Here is a 16,386-nt window from a genome sequence, read left to right as displayed (position 1 = left end):
CTAAGGTTGGTTTAGTGGGTTGTGTAGGCTTCCTGGTGGAGGGGACTAGTGCCTGTGTTCTGGTGGATGAGGCTGGATCTTGTCTTTCTGGTGGGCAGGTCCACGTCTGGTGGTGTGTTTTGGGGTGTCTGTGGACTTTTTATGATTTTAGGCCACCTCTCTGCTAATGGGTGGCGTTGTGTTCCTGTCTTGCTAGTTGTTTGGCTCAGGGTGTCCAGCACTGTAGCCTGCTGGTCGTTGAGTGAAGCTGGGTGCTGGTGTTGAGATGGAGATCTCTGGAAGATTTTCGCCGTTTGATATTATGTGGAGCTGGGAGGTCTCTTGTGGACCAGTGTCCTGAAGTTGGCTCTCCCACCTCAGAGGCACAGCACTGACTCTGGGCTCCTCAATTTGGGATGATGTGTTGTCTATTCATGTATTCCGCAGATGCAGGGTACATCAAGTTGATTGTGGAGCTTTAATCCGCTGCTTCTGAGGCTGCTGGGAGAGGTTTCCCTTTCTCCTTTGTTCTCACAGCTCCTGGGTCTCAGCTTTGGATTTGGCCCCGCCTCTGCGTGTAGGTCGCTGGAGGGCGTCTGTTCTTCGCTCAGATAGGACAGGGTTAAAGGAGAAGCCTCTTCGGGGACTCTGGCTCACTCAGGCCGGGCGGGAGGGAGGGGCACGGAGTGCGGGGCAAGCCTGCAGCGGCAGAGGTCGGCGTGACGTTGCACCAGCCCGAGGCGCGCCGTGCGTTCTCCCAGGGAAGCCGCCCCTGGATCCCGGGACCCCGGCAGTGGCGGGCTGCACAGGCTCCCGGAAGGGCGGTGTGGGCAGTGACCTGCGCTCGCACACAGGCTTCTTGGCGGCGGCAGCAGCAGCCCCAGCGTCCCACGCCTGTCACTGGGCTCCGCGCTTTCAGTCGCGACTCGCGCCCGTCCGTGGAGCCCCTTTAAGCAGCGCTCTTAATCCCCTCTCCTAGCGCACCAGGAAACCAAGAGGGGAGAAAAAGTCTCTTGCCTCTTCGGCAGCTCCAGAGTTTTCCCGGACTCCCTCCCGGCTAGCTGTGGCACATTAGCCCCCTTCAGGCTGAGTTCTCGCCGCCAGCCCCAGTCCTCTCCCTGCGCTCTGACCGAAGCCCGAGCCTCAGCTTCCAGCGCTGCGCGCCCCGGCGGGCGAGCAGACAAGCCTTTCGGGCTGGTGAGTGCCGCTCCTACTGATTCTTTCTTTGCAAAGTTTCTCCCAACTGTCCCTGCAATTATTGATGTAGTTAGCTCATGCTCACACCACCTCATGCCCGACCTGTCTCCTGACTGGTTTCCATCCTTAGAAGGTCGAGTATTTCAAAACTGTTTAAATCTACCCTCTGTCTTTTTTTTTTTTTTTTAATTGGGGTATAGTTGCTTTACAATGTTTTGTTAGTTTCTGCTGTACGATGAAGTAAATCAGCTATATGTATACATATATCCCTTCCCTCTTGGACCTCCCTCCCACCACCCCCCATCCCATCCCATCTAGGTCACCACAGAGCACCAAGCTGAGCTCCCTGCGCTATACAGCAGGTTCTCACTAGCTATCTGTTTTACACACGGCAGTGCACATACGTGAATCCCAATTTGCCAATTCATCCCACCCCCGTGTCTACAGGTACGTTCCCTACGTCTGTGTCTCTATTCCTGCCCGGCAAATTGGTTCAGCTGTACCGTTTTTCTAGATTCCACCTACATGTGTTAATATTTTTTTTCTCTTTCTGATTTACTTCACTCTGTATGACAGACTCTGGTCCATCCATCTCTACAAATGACCCAATTTTGTTCCTTTTTATGGCTGAGTGATATTCCATTGTATATATGAACCACATCTTCTGAAATCTACCACTCTTTTGATATGAAAATCTCAGGCATCTCAGAGATTCTAATAAACTTCCCCTGACTTCCTATTCCATGTCCCAGAAGCATTACCTTCTGCATATCCCATCAGACCAGAAGATTTTGTTTTACTTTCTGAAGTTAATTTAAAAAGGTACAGTTGGCCCTACATATCCATGGGTTCTGCATCCATTCAACCAACTGCAGAAGCCACAGAAATGGAGGGCTGACGGTACCATGTAATTTTCTACACTATAAGGGACTTGAATATCCTCGGATTTGGGTATCTGGCAGTAGCTGGTGGGAACTGGTGATGGTGGGGTGGTCCTAGAACCAATCCCCCGTGGATACCTAAGGACTACTACTGTATCTACAAAGCTGTAGGAGTTAAAGACTGTGTGGAAGTACATGACATTCTCTGAAGAAGTTGTTCATGCAACTCAGAGGATAGAATAAATTATATATGAACTCAGAGGTACTATGACAAAAAAATCTAAACACTTTAAGTACATACTTTGGTTTCTTTCTTGCCATAGTTGACTATTATCCTTCTATATTTTCCTTTTCATTACTAAATCAATCTAACCACATAGCAGAAAATTTGGAAAATAGGTAATAAGATAACCTATTTTCTGACTTTAATGCAACCATTATCATCATTTTGATATATTTCGCTCTAGTCTTATTTTTTTTAAATGATCATACTGTACAACATACTGTTCTGCTTTTTTCTCCTAACAGAATCTTCATAACTCCCATTTTTATTGGCTGTGTAACATTTCATAGGGTTTTATTTAGGTGATTTCTGGGAAAGTATTTCTTTGTCTTATAAAGGGAATAAATAATGTTATCATAAGTCTGAGTAATTATTTCCTTGTTTTATTTGCTTTAAGTTCCTGATTTGTTTGATTTCAAACCACCCTACCTCCCTTTCACTATACCAGCACAGCCTTCTTTTAGAATAGGTTTTTTTGGTATCTTTTAAAAAATATTTTACATTAGAAACTAAAAACTTCATCATAGGTAAAAAAAACTTCTGTTCCTAGACAACGTAGGTGAGCTGGGAGCCATTTAAACATTCCTTTTTGGTGCAGGAGTCTTCCTGTGAGCTATATCATTTATTCATGCATGTGCTTCAAGCATGTGCTTTTTTTTTCACCAAACAAATGGTGAATTTCTGATATCACTCTGACTTCCTGGCTGTCAGTCACTTCCCTTGCCTTGGTTCAAAAGGAGTGGGAGGGGTGGCGGATGGAGGGCAGGATGCAATTCACAGACATATTCAAATGTATAGGAAAATGCATATTTTTATATATTAATATTCATAACCTTATTTAATGCCATCTGTTTGGACTCATAAGCAGTCTTGTTTTTTGATAATACCCAGCTAAAAATACATCAAGTTTTAAGAAGACAGTGTGGGCTATTTATTTAAAATTTACTGATCCATTAAAAAAGTTTACTGATATACTCACCTAAAGTTATTAAAAATAGGGGAGAAATAGTCAAGTTTCTGCACATTGAAAAAATACAAACATGTAAATTAAATGTCTATGTTTATGGTTAGCACAATTTAAAAAAATCTTTAAGTAAAGCTACTAATAACTTTGTTACAAGCAAAGCACTTCATCATATAAAACACACAATCATAAAACAAATATCTTCAATTTGGAGGATCCTAACCAGGGGTTAAGGGAGGTCTGTGAGCCTCCTGAGAATTATATATTGCATATATACTTCTTTCCCTAGAAAGAGACTTGCAAAGGGATTTGTCATTAATCCAGCTAATCAAGTCCATAAGCAAATTAAAAGAAAAATTCATGTATCCTAACACTTGACTATTTGCATTAAAGACTATAAATCAGCCCCAGAAATTTGCTCAAAATTAAAGTAATATTCAATGTAATAAAACTAAAATACAGTACAACAGAGATTCATGTTGAAATTTTCATCAAATAACACTATCAAACATCCTGCTTTAGTTGCCATGGGACACGTCTCTACGACACTGAACAATGAGTTGATTTAGTCAGCAGAGCAAAAAGCAACAATAACAAGACCAAATAAGTCCAGTGAAAAGACTGAGATTATACAATTTCCTGTGCACTTACTCTGTGCTTGGCACTGTGCTTTACTCACATTGTGTTATTCACAATAGCCTTGTGAGGTGGTTATAATCATCATCCTCATTTTACAAATGAAGAAACTGGGGCCTCTGGAGGTGGTAATATGTCACCTGCATTTTGAGGAACAGGCTGAGGTGTTTGTTGGTAGAATGAAGGAAAAGCAGGATGGGAGTGAACTTTGGACTCAGGTAGTGGTCATCTAGACCACTTTTCCATCTGACACCTAAATCCTTTTAATAATAACCCTGACAAATGATGAAAGAGCCATATATGCTTTGGAAGTTCTGAACTTGATTTATTGTATAGAATCATATGGAAAACAGAGATTCATAACAGATGCTACTCTTTGGAATTAAGATGTAAACAAAAATGTTTTTTAATATTCAAGTAGTTTGACGAGATCAGGTTAATTTCTTCAATATTTTTGTTCTACTGTGTGGATATACATAAAAATGTCATGATAATTACTATTTGGTATTCTCTAGAAAAGCCTCAGTAGACATCCTTGTGTTGCATGTTACTCCTGCAAACAGGAGTCCCTTAAATTCAAACTATAATTTAAACACACGTCAAAAATTGCTCCTTATTGTATTAAAGAATTGACCACATGCTATGTATAATACTAGAACAGGCATCTTTTAAATCTATAATAGCTCTGAAGACACTAAAGTTACTTTTAGATATGGGGGATTAATATTACTAGGTCAGAGAGATGGGGAGACTTTCAAAGACAAAAACAATCTTACCAAAGTCGGCAAATGCTGACTGTCCAACTACCATCATATTTTGAGGTTTTTCAAATACAGAGCTGAGAGAGAAATTTCCATCCTGTTAAAGGCAGAAAGTTTTGGATTAGACCATCATCATAATCCATTCATTTGTCAAGTGTGAAACAAAGCATTTTAACTAAAGCAGAGAAATAAATAATTTAAGACTTTTGTTGTACTGCAAAAAATTATCCCAATTTTCTGTTCCACTTTTCTCATAAAATGAAAGAAACTGCTGTGAGTTGAAGATGTGCATCTGGAGTGCTTTCCTTGCTGTCAATTCAGTTATGGTATGTTTTACTAAATCATCATCATAATTTCAGACAGAATGAGTGTCTTCTATTTTCAAGTACTGTGGAAGGTTTGGGGAATATAAAGAAGCCCAAAACATAGTTCCTACCTTCAAAGAGCTTACAGTCCAGTTGGGAGATAAAACATAAGTCAGGAAAACAGAATTTCTGAAGGTAACATATAAGTGGTATAAGTAGGAAAGACACTGTGTCTTACAGATTTCAAGGAAGAAGATTCTGTTGGGGGTTAATTTGGAACAGATACTCAAATGAGATGAGAATTACATTCATCCTTAAATGGCCCATTCATTATCAACCCAAGTTTATGTATCAATCAGAAAGGGAGCAAAGGAGTACAACAGCTGCCATGTACTAACCAGAGGTGGATAAGCTAAACAAAAAAGGAGAACCCATTAGAGATCATTTGTTTCAGTTACTCTTACCAAAATGGAATGTCTGGCTTACAAAAATAATATGCATTTCTTTAAATTATTGTCTTTCTTTTCTATAATTTTAGATTACTACACAAGAGAAAAAAAAAAAAAACTCTGCATTTGGGTTTTGAGCTCTCAGCTTTAGAGCTCTCTTCTTATCACTGATTTCTCTATTCACTATTCGACATACTGACCCTGATTCCTACATACTTTATATAGGATACCTATATATTTTAAAATATTATACAATTTTAAAACATTTTTCTTCTTTGTTCCTCTAAGGATACTGCATATCTGCAAGTTAGTTTCTTAAAAATCATTTCTAACATTTACAGAGAAAGGCATTGCTACACTGAAAGCATGAAGATTAAATGCTTGAGGAACATGAATAAGTAAAATTTGCCTTGTGACAGGCAGTTTTCCAACCATTTTAATACACCATCATCCACACGCAGAAACATGTTTCTCCTACCTACCATTATTAAAGTATCTGATATATTTTTGAATGATTTTTCTATGGAAATCTTATTTACTTGTCTTAAAACTTAGGATTCCCCTTCAGTCTTACTTAGTACCTGAAATTACACTAGAGATGCATCAAAATCGCCAAATTTCTGACTGAAGTGTCAAGTGAATTTGCATTCTAGAAAGATTACAGCATCGGGTACAAAGTGGACATAATTATTCTTGAATGAATGGAAAAACCTCTCTTAAAATACATCAGCCTCATCTAACATAAAGCTGAACATCAACCTATTAAATGACTCAAGTGAATGAATTACCCCAGTGAAGTTCTGTTAAACTTAATAAAATATATTTAGAAATGTTTCCAGATACAGGCATACTTTAGAGATATTGCAGTCCAGAACACCACAATAAAGTGAGTATTGCAATAAAGCAAGTCACAGGAATATTCTGGTTTCCCAGTGCATATAAAAAGTTATTTTTATACTATACTGTAGTCTATCAAGTGTGCAAAAGCATCATGCCTAAAAAAATGTACATACCTTAATTAAAAAATACTTTATTGCTGAAAAAAGTGCTGTCATCCTAAACCTTCAGCAAGTTGTAATCTTTTTGCAATAGTAACATCAAAGATCAATAATCACAGATCACCATAATAAATATAATACTATGGAAAAAGTTTGAAATATTGTCAGAATTACGAAAAGTGACACAGAAAAGAAGAAGTGACCAAATACTGCTGGAAAAATGGTGCTGATATACTTGCTTGACACAGGGCCACCACAAACCTTCAATTTGGGGGAAAAAAAAAAAAAAGCTCTATCTGCGAAGTGTAATAAAGTGCAGCACAATAAAAAAGGTATGCCTGTATAACTTCATAATGCATCTCCACCAAGAAACATTGAATACTCCCCAGGTGACAGCCTCCCATTTCTAAGATGCCACATTCACCATGAACCTCAGTATAAGAAGAACAAAACCCTCTTCTAACTGTAAGAAAAAGAGAATCATATATTCTTGCTACAGTGAGAGCATGCAGAATACATTATATATATGAAATAATTGGGGGAAAAGATAACACTTTACTGAATTTATCTTTCCATCATTATCATTGCTTATTCTTTACTCCATTTGGCAGTACAAACCTACAGGACTTAATTTCAGTGTCATGTACATATTTAGGATTTGATTAAAATGATTCAATAAACTTAATCATCACTATGTTATTACTCTTATTAGATGACATATTTTAAAGTGATGCATGCCTACACTTATTTTCAAAGATGAAGCTGCTTTGTACCTATTTAATGTAGGAAAGACAAACGTGATCAATACTCTTTTAAACTGAGAGAGTAGAACAGTCTGGTAGAAAGGGAAGTAGACATGTAGTTAGATGACACGGTTCTAGTCCTCCTTTCACTGATAAGCTGTATCACTTTGGAACAGCCACTTACTGCTCTGGGTCTCCATTCTTCAACTGTTAGAAGGGGATAAATGTACTGTGTACTTGCAGGGTTCTTTCTAGAGAGGATCAATGGAATGAAATATTAGGAAGAGTTCTGCAAAATGTAAAGTTATCAGGCACTTTTAAGGTATTTTTATAATGTCAGTCCTGTGCTTCTGAGCTGCAAGTACTTTTTTCATGGGCTGCTATTTGAGACCACTCCACTCTGTCCCATTCATTACCATGCTGTTCTTACTTGCCTTCATTGTAGTCCTGCAATCCAAAATTGGGCTAACACACTGCTACAATCATAACTATGTCTTTTACCTTTTCTTCCACCTACTTGGTTTCTGGAATGACTATGCAATGACTTGAGGGTCCAAGTTTTAGAGACAGATTTCCTAGTTCAACTGCCAGCTCCATTGTTTCCTAGCTTTGAGGTCTGAACAAGTTAGTTCTAATGTAAGCATCCGTTTACTTATCTCTAAAATGAATTTTTACAAGGTTTTTTTGAGGATTAGTAAGATAATCCATATAAAGTGCTTATTAGCTCAGCATATGCACAAATATGTACGTAGTTAACACTGTAATTGGTAGTAGGAACGCCAGTAGTAATACTATTATTTCTGCTACCCACCACTGAAGCAGCTAACACACTGCCATTGACAAGGGATTTGCCATTTTCTGCTTGAATTCCAGCCACAGGTGCTATGTTGTAACAAGTATCTTTACATGGAAGACCACCTATGCTTTGGCCTGCAGGTTTTAATATTTACTATTAAAACTGCCATATTTATAATGTTAAAAAATGATCAGGAAGCAACATAGGATGACTATCATGTATCTACATCTTTATTCGCATAAAGCAATGGTTCTTGACCGAAGGTGATTTTGTTTGCCAGAGGACACTGGGCAATATATGGAGACATTTTCATTGTTACAACTGAGAGGCGGCTTCTAGCATCTAAGTGAGTAGAGGCCAGGGGGGATACTGCTAAACAACATACAATGCACAGGACGGATCTCCACGTTAAAGAATCATCTGGCCTATGGCCGGTAGACACATGAAAAGATGCTCAACATCACTATTATTAGAGAAATGCAAATCAAAACTACAATGAGGTACCACCTCACACTGGTCAGAATGGCCATCATTAAAAAGTCTACAAATAACAAATGCTGGAGAGGGTGTGGAGAAAAGGGAACCCTCTTGCACTGTTGGTGGGAATGTAAGTTGGTACAGCCGTTATGGAAAACAGTATGGAGGTTCCTCAGAAAACTAAAAATAGAATTACCATATGATCTAGCAATCCCACTCCTGGGCATATACCTGGACAAAACTATAATTCAAAAAGATATATGCAGGGGCTTCCCTGGTGGCGCAGTGGTTGAGAGTCCGCCTGCCGATGCAGGGGACACGGGTTCGTGCCCCGGTTTGGGAAGATCCCACGTGCCGCGGAGCGGCTGGGCCCGTGAGCCATGGCCGCTGAGCCTGCGCGTCCGGAGCCTGTGCTCCGCAACGGGAGAGGCCACGACAGTGGGAGGCCCGCATACCACAAAAAAAAAAAAAAAAAAAGATATATGCACCCCTATATTCATAGCACCACTATTCACAATAGCCAAAACACGGAAACAACCTAAATGTCCATTGATAGATGAATGGATAAAGAAGATGTGGTACATATATACAATGGAATATTACTCAGCCATAAAAAAGAAATAATGCCATTTGCAGCAACATGGATGAAACTAGAGATTCTCATATTAAATGAAGCAGAGTCAAAAAGAGAGACAAATACCATGAGATAGCACTTATGTGTGGAATCTAAAACATGGCACAAATGAACCTAGCTACAAAACAGAAACAGACTCTCAGACATAGAGATCAGACTTGTGGTTGCCAACGGGGAGTGGGGGAGGGAGAGGGATGGACTGGGGGAGTTTGAGGTTGGTAGATGCAAACTATTACATTTAGAAGAGATAAGCAATAAGGTCCTACTGTATAGCACAGGGAACTATATCCAATCTCCTGGGATAAACCATAATGGAAAAGAACATAAAAAAATGTATATATATGTATACTGAGTCACTCTGCTGTACAGCTGAGATTGGCACAACATGGTAAATCAACTATACTTCAAAAAAAACTCCAAAAAACAGAAACAAATAAAAAAAAACAAAGAATCATCTGGCCTAAAATGGCAGTAAGTGCCAAGAGTGAGAGTTTCTAAGGGTGGTGGGTGTTGTCCATGGGTCTGGCTTTGCCATTCCCCTCTTAACTCTTTCCCTTCATGATACTTATCTATTCTCTTCCTTGAGTTTCAGTCCTACATTTCTAACCATTTCATTGATATGTCTCTTATCTAAAATATTTTTTTTTTCCTGTCCCAAATTAGATCTTCCTTTGTCTTTTCTGTTACCCTTGCATTAATGGTCATTCTGTCTTCTCATACCTATCCCTTCTTGTCTATTCCCAACATTCTACTCCTTTAATCATCCACCTCTTTCCCAGGATATAGTAAATTCTACCTAAGTCATCCCCCCACCTCCAGGTTTCCATGCTAACCTACCTGATATGCAATAGCCAGACTAACTGCAATAAAGAAAGCTCTATTTATCTCATGCTCAGTCATAAAACCTTTAGGACTTAAGCTTCTCAATAAATTTTTAAAAGATCAAATTACTTAGTTTAGGGGTCAAGGCCTTTGCCGATCTTATCTAAACCAATTCTTCTAATCTAGCCTTCCAGTATCTTTTCATATTCTGGCCCAAACCAGCCACTTTCTACTCTGACTATGTCCTGTGTTTCCCATGTATGTCCTTGCCCTCTTCCTTTTTCTCACTTTCAACCACTAAAATCCTGCTCATCTGTACCAGCCATTTCAAATACCACATCTTCCTTGAAGCCTTCCCTGATGATCCTGGGTGGACCAAATGGAAGCAACTGCTTTGTCTTTTAACTCCTTGCAGCATGAGGTTTGTACCTCTCATCATACCAGTCAGAGTTACCTACACTCACATCTTAGCCCTCCTCCTCATCTTCTGTCGACTTCTGATCTCCCAGAGCACCTACCATGGGGCTGTGCCCAAACTACCTAAAAAGATTTGTTGCAGTGCATATTCTTCTATTAGCTAATATGGTTTTATAGGGTTTGAGGTTTTTTTTTTTTTTGTCAGTTAGTGTGTTACTGTGAATTGTTTGCCCAACTTCTAATTAAAAATGATCCTCCCATTTTACAAAACCTACACTTTATCTGAACAAGTTTTGAGTCTACATTCGCCTTAATTTGTACTAATGACTTTTATATTATTGTTAACATGAGTACCTTATTGACCTAGCTGTTTTACCACAAGAAAAACCCTTAGTCTCTACTGTCAAATAGATAATTTATTTATTTTCTTTAAAGAAAACAAGAAAGGGAAAAAAGAGCCCAATCAAAATCTAGTCTCTTCATGAAGATTTTTCTCCTATGGAGTTGCTTTATTACCTTTATATCAGCCTAGGTTGAGAGGAAATAATATACTCAAAAGTAGTCTGTAATTATATATATATATATATATTATATTTATTTGTAATGAGGCTTTTCTCTCCCTGATGGATACTAGTTTGTTAATCAAAATGACTGATTTTCTCATTTTCTAATACCTCAAGATTCACTTGAAGTATTGTTTTCAAGGCCACCTGAAAATGAGTATCCCCCACTAGTGGAAATTTTCATTTATGGTAATCATTAAAAATATAACTGTATTTCTATCATCAGAAAAACAAATATAACTACATTAAAAAATATAGTACATTAAACAAAGATAAATCTTTCTGGTTTAGATGTCTTTCTTTTTCCTTGCCTCATAAAAAAAAAGAAAAAAGGATCAAATTGCTTAGTTTGGAAGTAGCTAGTAGTATTTAAAAGCCCTAATCTTGTCTTAACAAAGCTCTTCCCCGATCCTAGTTTCCTTCCTTGAAGAAATCTGAGTCATGACTCTTCTATAAGAGATGGTTGATAATGAGTCTTCTTCCATGAGCCTACACTTTACATTTTTAAAAATCTGTTTATTTTTCACGAGTATTTTAACAAAAACCTATAAAATGTTATGTGTTTAATTTGGATTGAATAAAAGACAATCTGGAGTAAATAGGTGGGAAACCAAGTGATCTCAAACTAAAACTTGGTGTCTATTGTGCGCCAGGTATTTTACACACATTGTTGCATTTAATCTTCACAGTCTATGAAGCCGACATGACACTCTTATACCTGTTTTCCATATGAGGAAAGTGAGGTTTAATACTCGACCATTATTTGACGAATGTCACTCAGTTGGCCAATTTGGCTTGTCCTCAAATCCTATCCTCCATTATGTACCTATAATTCAACTTTAAAAATCTGCGTAGTCTATTCTTCATTAATTAATATTTCATATAATCTACATCAAGCTAAAAATAAAGTAAAACCATGACATCAGTTTGGGAATATCCTACTTGCAATTAAAAAAGTATATTGGGAAAGGTTCCTTAATCCTCATCAACTTGCCAGTAAATTTAGTATCTATTGTTCTTATTTTTGTATATAAGCCTGAAGGCAAGGAGGAAAAATTAGTCTTTTAAAAGGGGTTTTCTTCAACAAATCATCATGATGACAACTTAAATGACAGGCATCTCTCTCAACAGCTGACAGCCTAGCAGGGGCCCTGTTAACATGCGCATTAGGGAAGACTGATTGGTTTAATTGGCGGGTCATGCCTAAAAACCTGCAGAGGGAGGAATGGATGCTGAAAGAAACATTTCCTTCAGCAATATTCAGCAGTTTGAATGCAGCAATGCAACCAAAAGCTCTTAAGGTTGTTCTATTTATTGTTGAAACCAACCGACCAAGTGATTACTTTCATTTTACTTTCTAAGACTGTGTGCTTTTTTTTTGCTGAAAGCCATCATTTAAAAATGCTTCAAAGAAAAGATTTCTTACCAAATTTTCCCATATCTCAAACTGGAAGGTACTAGAGGCAGACAATGTCGTGAGGAATAAATCTAGGAGGAAAATAAGAGATTTGTAAGTTCTGTTACTGATGTGTACATTTGAAAACAGGAAGAAATACAATACATAAAAATAGTTTTAATACAGTTGTACTTAAATGTGTTTTAAATTTTATATATATATATCATATATATATACTTTTTTGTACATCAAATGATGTTTATTGATAGTTTACATGATCCAGATCTAAGCGTCATCAATGGTGGGTCATGTGACCCTCTTACAAGATCAAGGATGAATGCTACTGTTTTTTTTTTTTTTTTTTTGCTGCGCCATGTGGCATGTGGGATCTTAGTTCCCTGACCAGGGATTAAACCTGTGCCCCCTGCAGTGAAAGTGTAGAGTCTTAATTAACCACTGGACCACCAGGGAAGTCCCTAAATTACATTTTAACGAGCTTGATCCATCAAAGAAAAGAAAGCAGATGACCCTGTATTAGTACAATTAAGGAAAATGTATTTAAAGGAAGCATTTAGTCCTTCAAAAGCATTTTTTATTTTTAAGAACAATTATGTGTACTACTTTTTTATCTTACACATTTTAATTCTAAGGTAGGCTACATTTTTAAAAAAGATATTCTAATCATAATCACATTTTGCTTTCTCACCCTAAAAGCAACACTTAACTATATATCATAGTCAGGTTTCAGCATGATTTTAAATAACAGTATTACAGCATCCACAATCTTTGGCACTCATGTTAAGTGAACAATAAATTGTATTTCAAATTTTAATAGAATTGTCTTCATATATTCCAACTAAAAAAGTTTTATTAAAAAGTGCAAGAATTTTAATAAAATTTTTTGAAAAACAGTAGGTTGACAGTCAAATCAAACAACCTATTAATCCAAAAGCCAGGTAATCTGCAAGTCTATTCTAGTAGCAGCATTTACTACGTTTGATAATGGCAATTTTACTTAATAAATAGAGAAGTTTTAAAATGATGAGTTGACTCACAGGAATATTAAAATGACATTACTCTTTTGCGTTTTAAAAAGATGAACGTGGTATAAAGACCACAACTATCTTTAAGAAAAGTTTTTTTTAATCCCATTAAATGTGTTTAGAAAACTATCATTGATATGTTAATGTTTTCTGTAAAGGCTTCATATTAATTTAATGAAGCTAATTTATGTAATAATTACAATAAGAAAGATTTTCATACAATCCTCGGAAAACTAAGTAACCTGTTCGCTTTTATTATTAGTTGAACTCAAAACTGACTAAGTGGAACAATTGTCTCTGTCAATATATCAAATATCTCTGAATTTATTTTCACCACACTAAGGATGCTTTGCCTATGGATATAGAAATGTAGTCTTTTACTAAGATAATTTCTTTATCTGTCAAACATATACTCCCAATGAAGTATTTATTTCCATACTCCTCTAGGAAAACTCCCAAACAATATCTGCGATTTATGTGATGATATACCTACAACCGATCTTCCCTCCTTCGCCCATGTATCCTTCACACTGCCATCAGCATGATTAAAAAACAAAAGTGCAAATTTGATCTCATTTCTTCTCTTCCAGGATATAGGAATAATCTCATCATCTGTCAGGTGAAAGCCTACCTACCTACATTTCCAGGCTCATTTTTTTGCCATTGCCATGATGTTTGTTGATTCTATTTTCACAGCTTCACTGGCTATTTATTAAGACTTTGAAAAACAGTCAAGTGACATGAGGGATTGGAAGTACCTTATAAAACAGATTTAAAAAAATTTCATTTCATCATTCAATTATATAAAGAGGTTATAGAAAAATAAATAATTCATTATGTGGAGAAATAAAAATAGAGACAATTAATTATTAACAATTCAATATGAAGAATCATGCCTCAGACTGAATGAAATGAGAATGAAACAACAGCTAGAAAAAAATTTTAGTCAACAAAGCGATAAAGTTCTTACCCTCCCACATGCCACAGGGCAACTGGGCTCATGTGCCGCAACTATTGAGCATGTGAGCCACAACTAGAGAGCCCGCGTGCCACAACTACAGAGCCTGTGTGCTCTGGAGCCAGCGCATCACAACTACAGAGCCCGCTCGCTCTGGAACCCATGTGTCGCAACTAGAGAGCCCACGTGCTGCAACTACTGAGCCCCTGCACCACAACTAGAGAGAGAAGCCCACATGCCACAACGAAGAGCCCATGCATCACAACGAAAGATCCCACGTGCTGCAACTAAGACCCAACACAGCCAAAAGCAAATAAATATTTTTAAAAAAGAGCAATTTACACAATAAAATGAAAGGAAATGTACTCAATAAAACTAATGGATGCTGTGACATGCCACTGAGATCCCTCATGGAAATGAAGGACTTATTCCCTCAGCTGCTGAAAATGCTGCTGGCAGACAGCCCTAAGAAACCAGCCCTTTGGAGGACAGTTTTGGCTGAAGAGTACTACCTTGCCAAAGGTTGTGACCTTTTCGGTGCTAGCCTGCATTCAATAACTAGTCAGTTCAGAGAAATAAAGACTAGACCCCCTCACCACAACTCAGGACAACTCTGCAGGGCCATTCCACATTCAGAGGTCCCAAGGTCAGCTGAGGTTTCTACTGACACTGAATCATAGTTCAACTTTTCCCTTCCACTCGTACTGACTAGAGCACTCCCTAAAACAAACTTCTTGTACACTAATCTCCACCTCAGAATTTTCTTTGCAGGGAACCCAATCTACAACAGTTAATAACAAAAGTGATCTGAGAAAGCAGACACTAAGATTTTGGAGTTGGATCACCTATCATGGTACTGGCAATAAAGATTCCTTCACTGGGGGTAAGCAGTACACAGACAGCCACACTATCTTTTACTGATGCTGTCTTGGGTAGTATTCTGGTGGAAGGGAATGTACCACTGGTTGTGATACTTGAGGCTTTTTGAGAAATATGAGATAAACACTAACTATAAGGGCAGCAGAGTTTGATGGCTACTGCTAAGCTCAATTGAGGAAATAAAGGAAAGACACAAAGGTTGAGCGTGATTAATGAGAAATTAAAAGCTAAGTGTGAAAGCCAGAGGGCCTCTTGGGGAGCAAAACAAGAGGTTCTCACCTCCAGTAGCAGGAGGCAAGGAAAGCTGACGACTAAGACCAGGACTTCATGGTAAGAGTAGAAGAGCTTCCAAAAAGGTTGAATTCTCAACCTAAGCAGGTCTGCTATGTTAAGGTTAGAGCCCTGGATGGGAAAAAATGATATTTGACCCATGGGATAGGAACACTTAGGTGATAACCTGAAAATCATGAATCCTGAGATTCACTTGAATGGATTTTCAGAGCCTGCAGGAGTGGACTGTTAAAGGTTGACATTCCCTCTTGTTTGAAGATGATGGAGAAGTTTCCCCTAAAGGCTAGAGTTCTCTCTTATTGGAAGATGATGGAGAAGTTTCTAACTCCATTAGGCAACATTCTTCCCACTTCCTACAGTCTGTCCCACCTTCTCTGCTGCCACTAGGCCAAAAAGTGGGGTTAAATTAGAAGATAACCTAACCAGGAATGTGTGCACATTTGAGGGAGAAAGGGACTACAGCCTGAATTAAGTGCAGGACCTAGCTAACATGTACTGGCATTCTGAGAGTACTTGATCAAGGCAGGGGTTAAGGGGTGGGGTAGGGAAGATGGGGTGCAAGATGAGGCACAATAAGGAGTTGGGGGTATGGTGATTACATTGGACCTCATCTACTCTAGAAGTGGCAGCAATTCATTTTATAAGAGTAGATACATATTCTGGATATGCGTTTGCCCTTCTTGTCTTGAAAACTAATTTAAAAATGCTAATAGAAACAATATGATGATAGCTGACATCACTGGTATTCATTTGAAGAAATAATCTTTATCAAAAGAGTGCATTATAAGTTAGTGAAAAATTCAAGATATAAACCCCAAACTCAATTAAATCCTTTTTCATTAGATTCTTTTAACAAGTAAAATAGTGAAAATAGTCTATGTTCATGCAGTCTCTTCTCCTCAAAATATAGACAC

General features: G+C 38.0%; 1 protein-coding gene across 2 annotated transcripts in view; it reads right to left on the bottom strand.

The window, feature by feature from the left end:
• ITFG1 (integrin alpha FG-GAP repeat containing 1) overlaps positions 1 to 16,386 on the bottom strand; it is a 275,883-nt gene that overhangs the window by 194,474 nt on the left and 65,023 nt on the right. For both annotated transcript variants that reach the window (XM_082607433.1, XM_082607434.1), the window contains exons 7-8: positions 12,332 to 12,393; positions 4,717 to 4,798 (exon numbers count right to left, since the gene is read on the bottom strand). In XM_082607433.1, coding sequence (XP_082463559.1) covers positions 4,717 to 4,798; positions 12,332 to 12,393 — 144 coding nt within the window. The remainder of the gene's footprint in view (positions 1 to 4,716; positions 4,799 to 12,331; positions 12,394 to 16,386) is intronic.

This window comes from Mesoplodon mirus (assembly GCF_964341445.2).
Source record: "Mesoplodon mirus genome assembly, chromosome: 19".
In the NCBI taxonomy this organism is placed as follows: domain Eukaryota; kingdom Metazoa; phylum Chordata; class Mammalia; order Artiodactyla; family Ziphiidae; genus Mesoplodon; species Mesoplodon mirus.
Note: the sequence above shows the minus strand (reverse complement) of the source record. Positions and strands in the feature narration are given on the sequence as shown.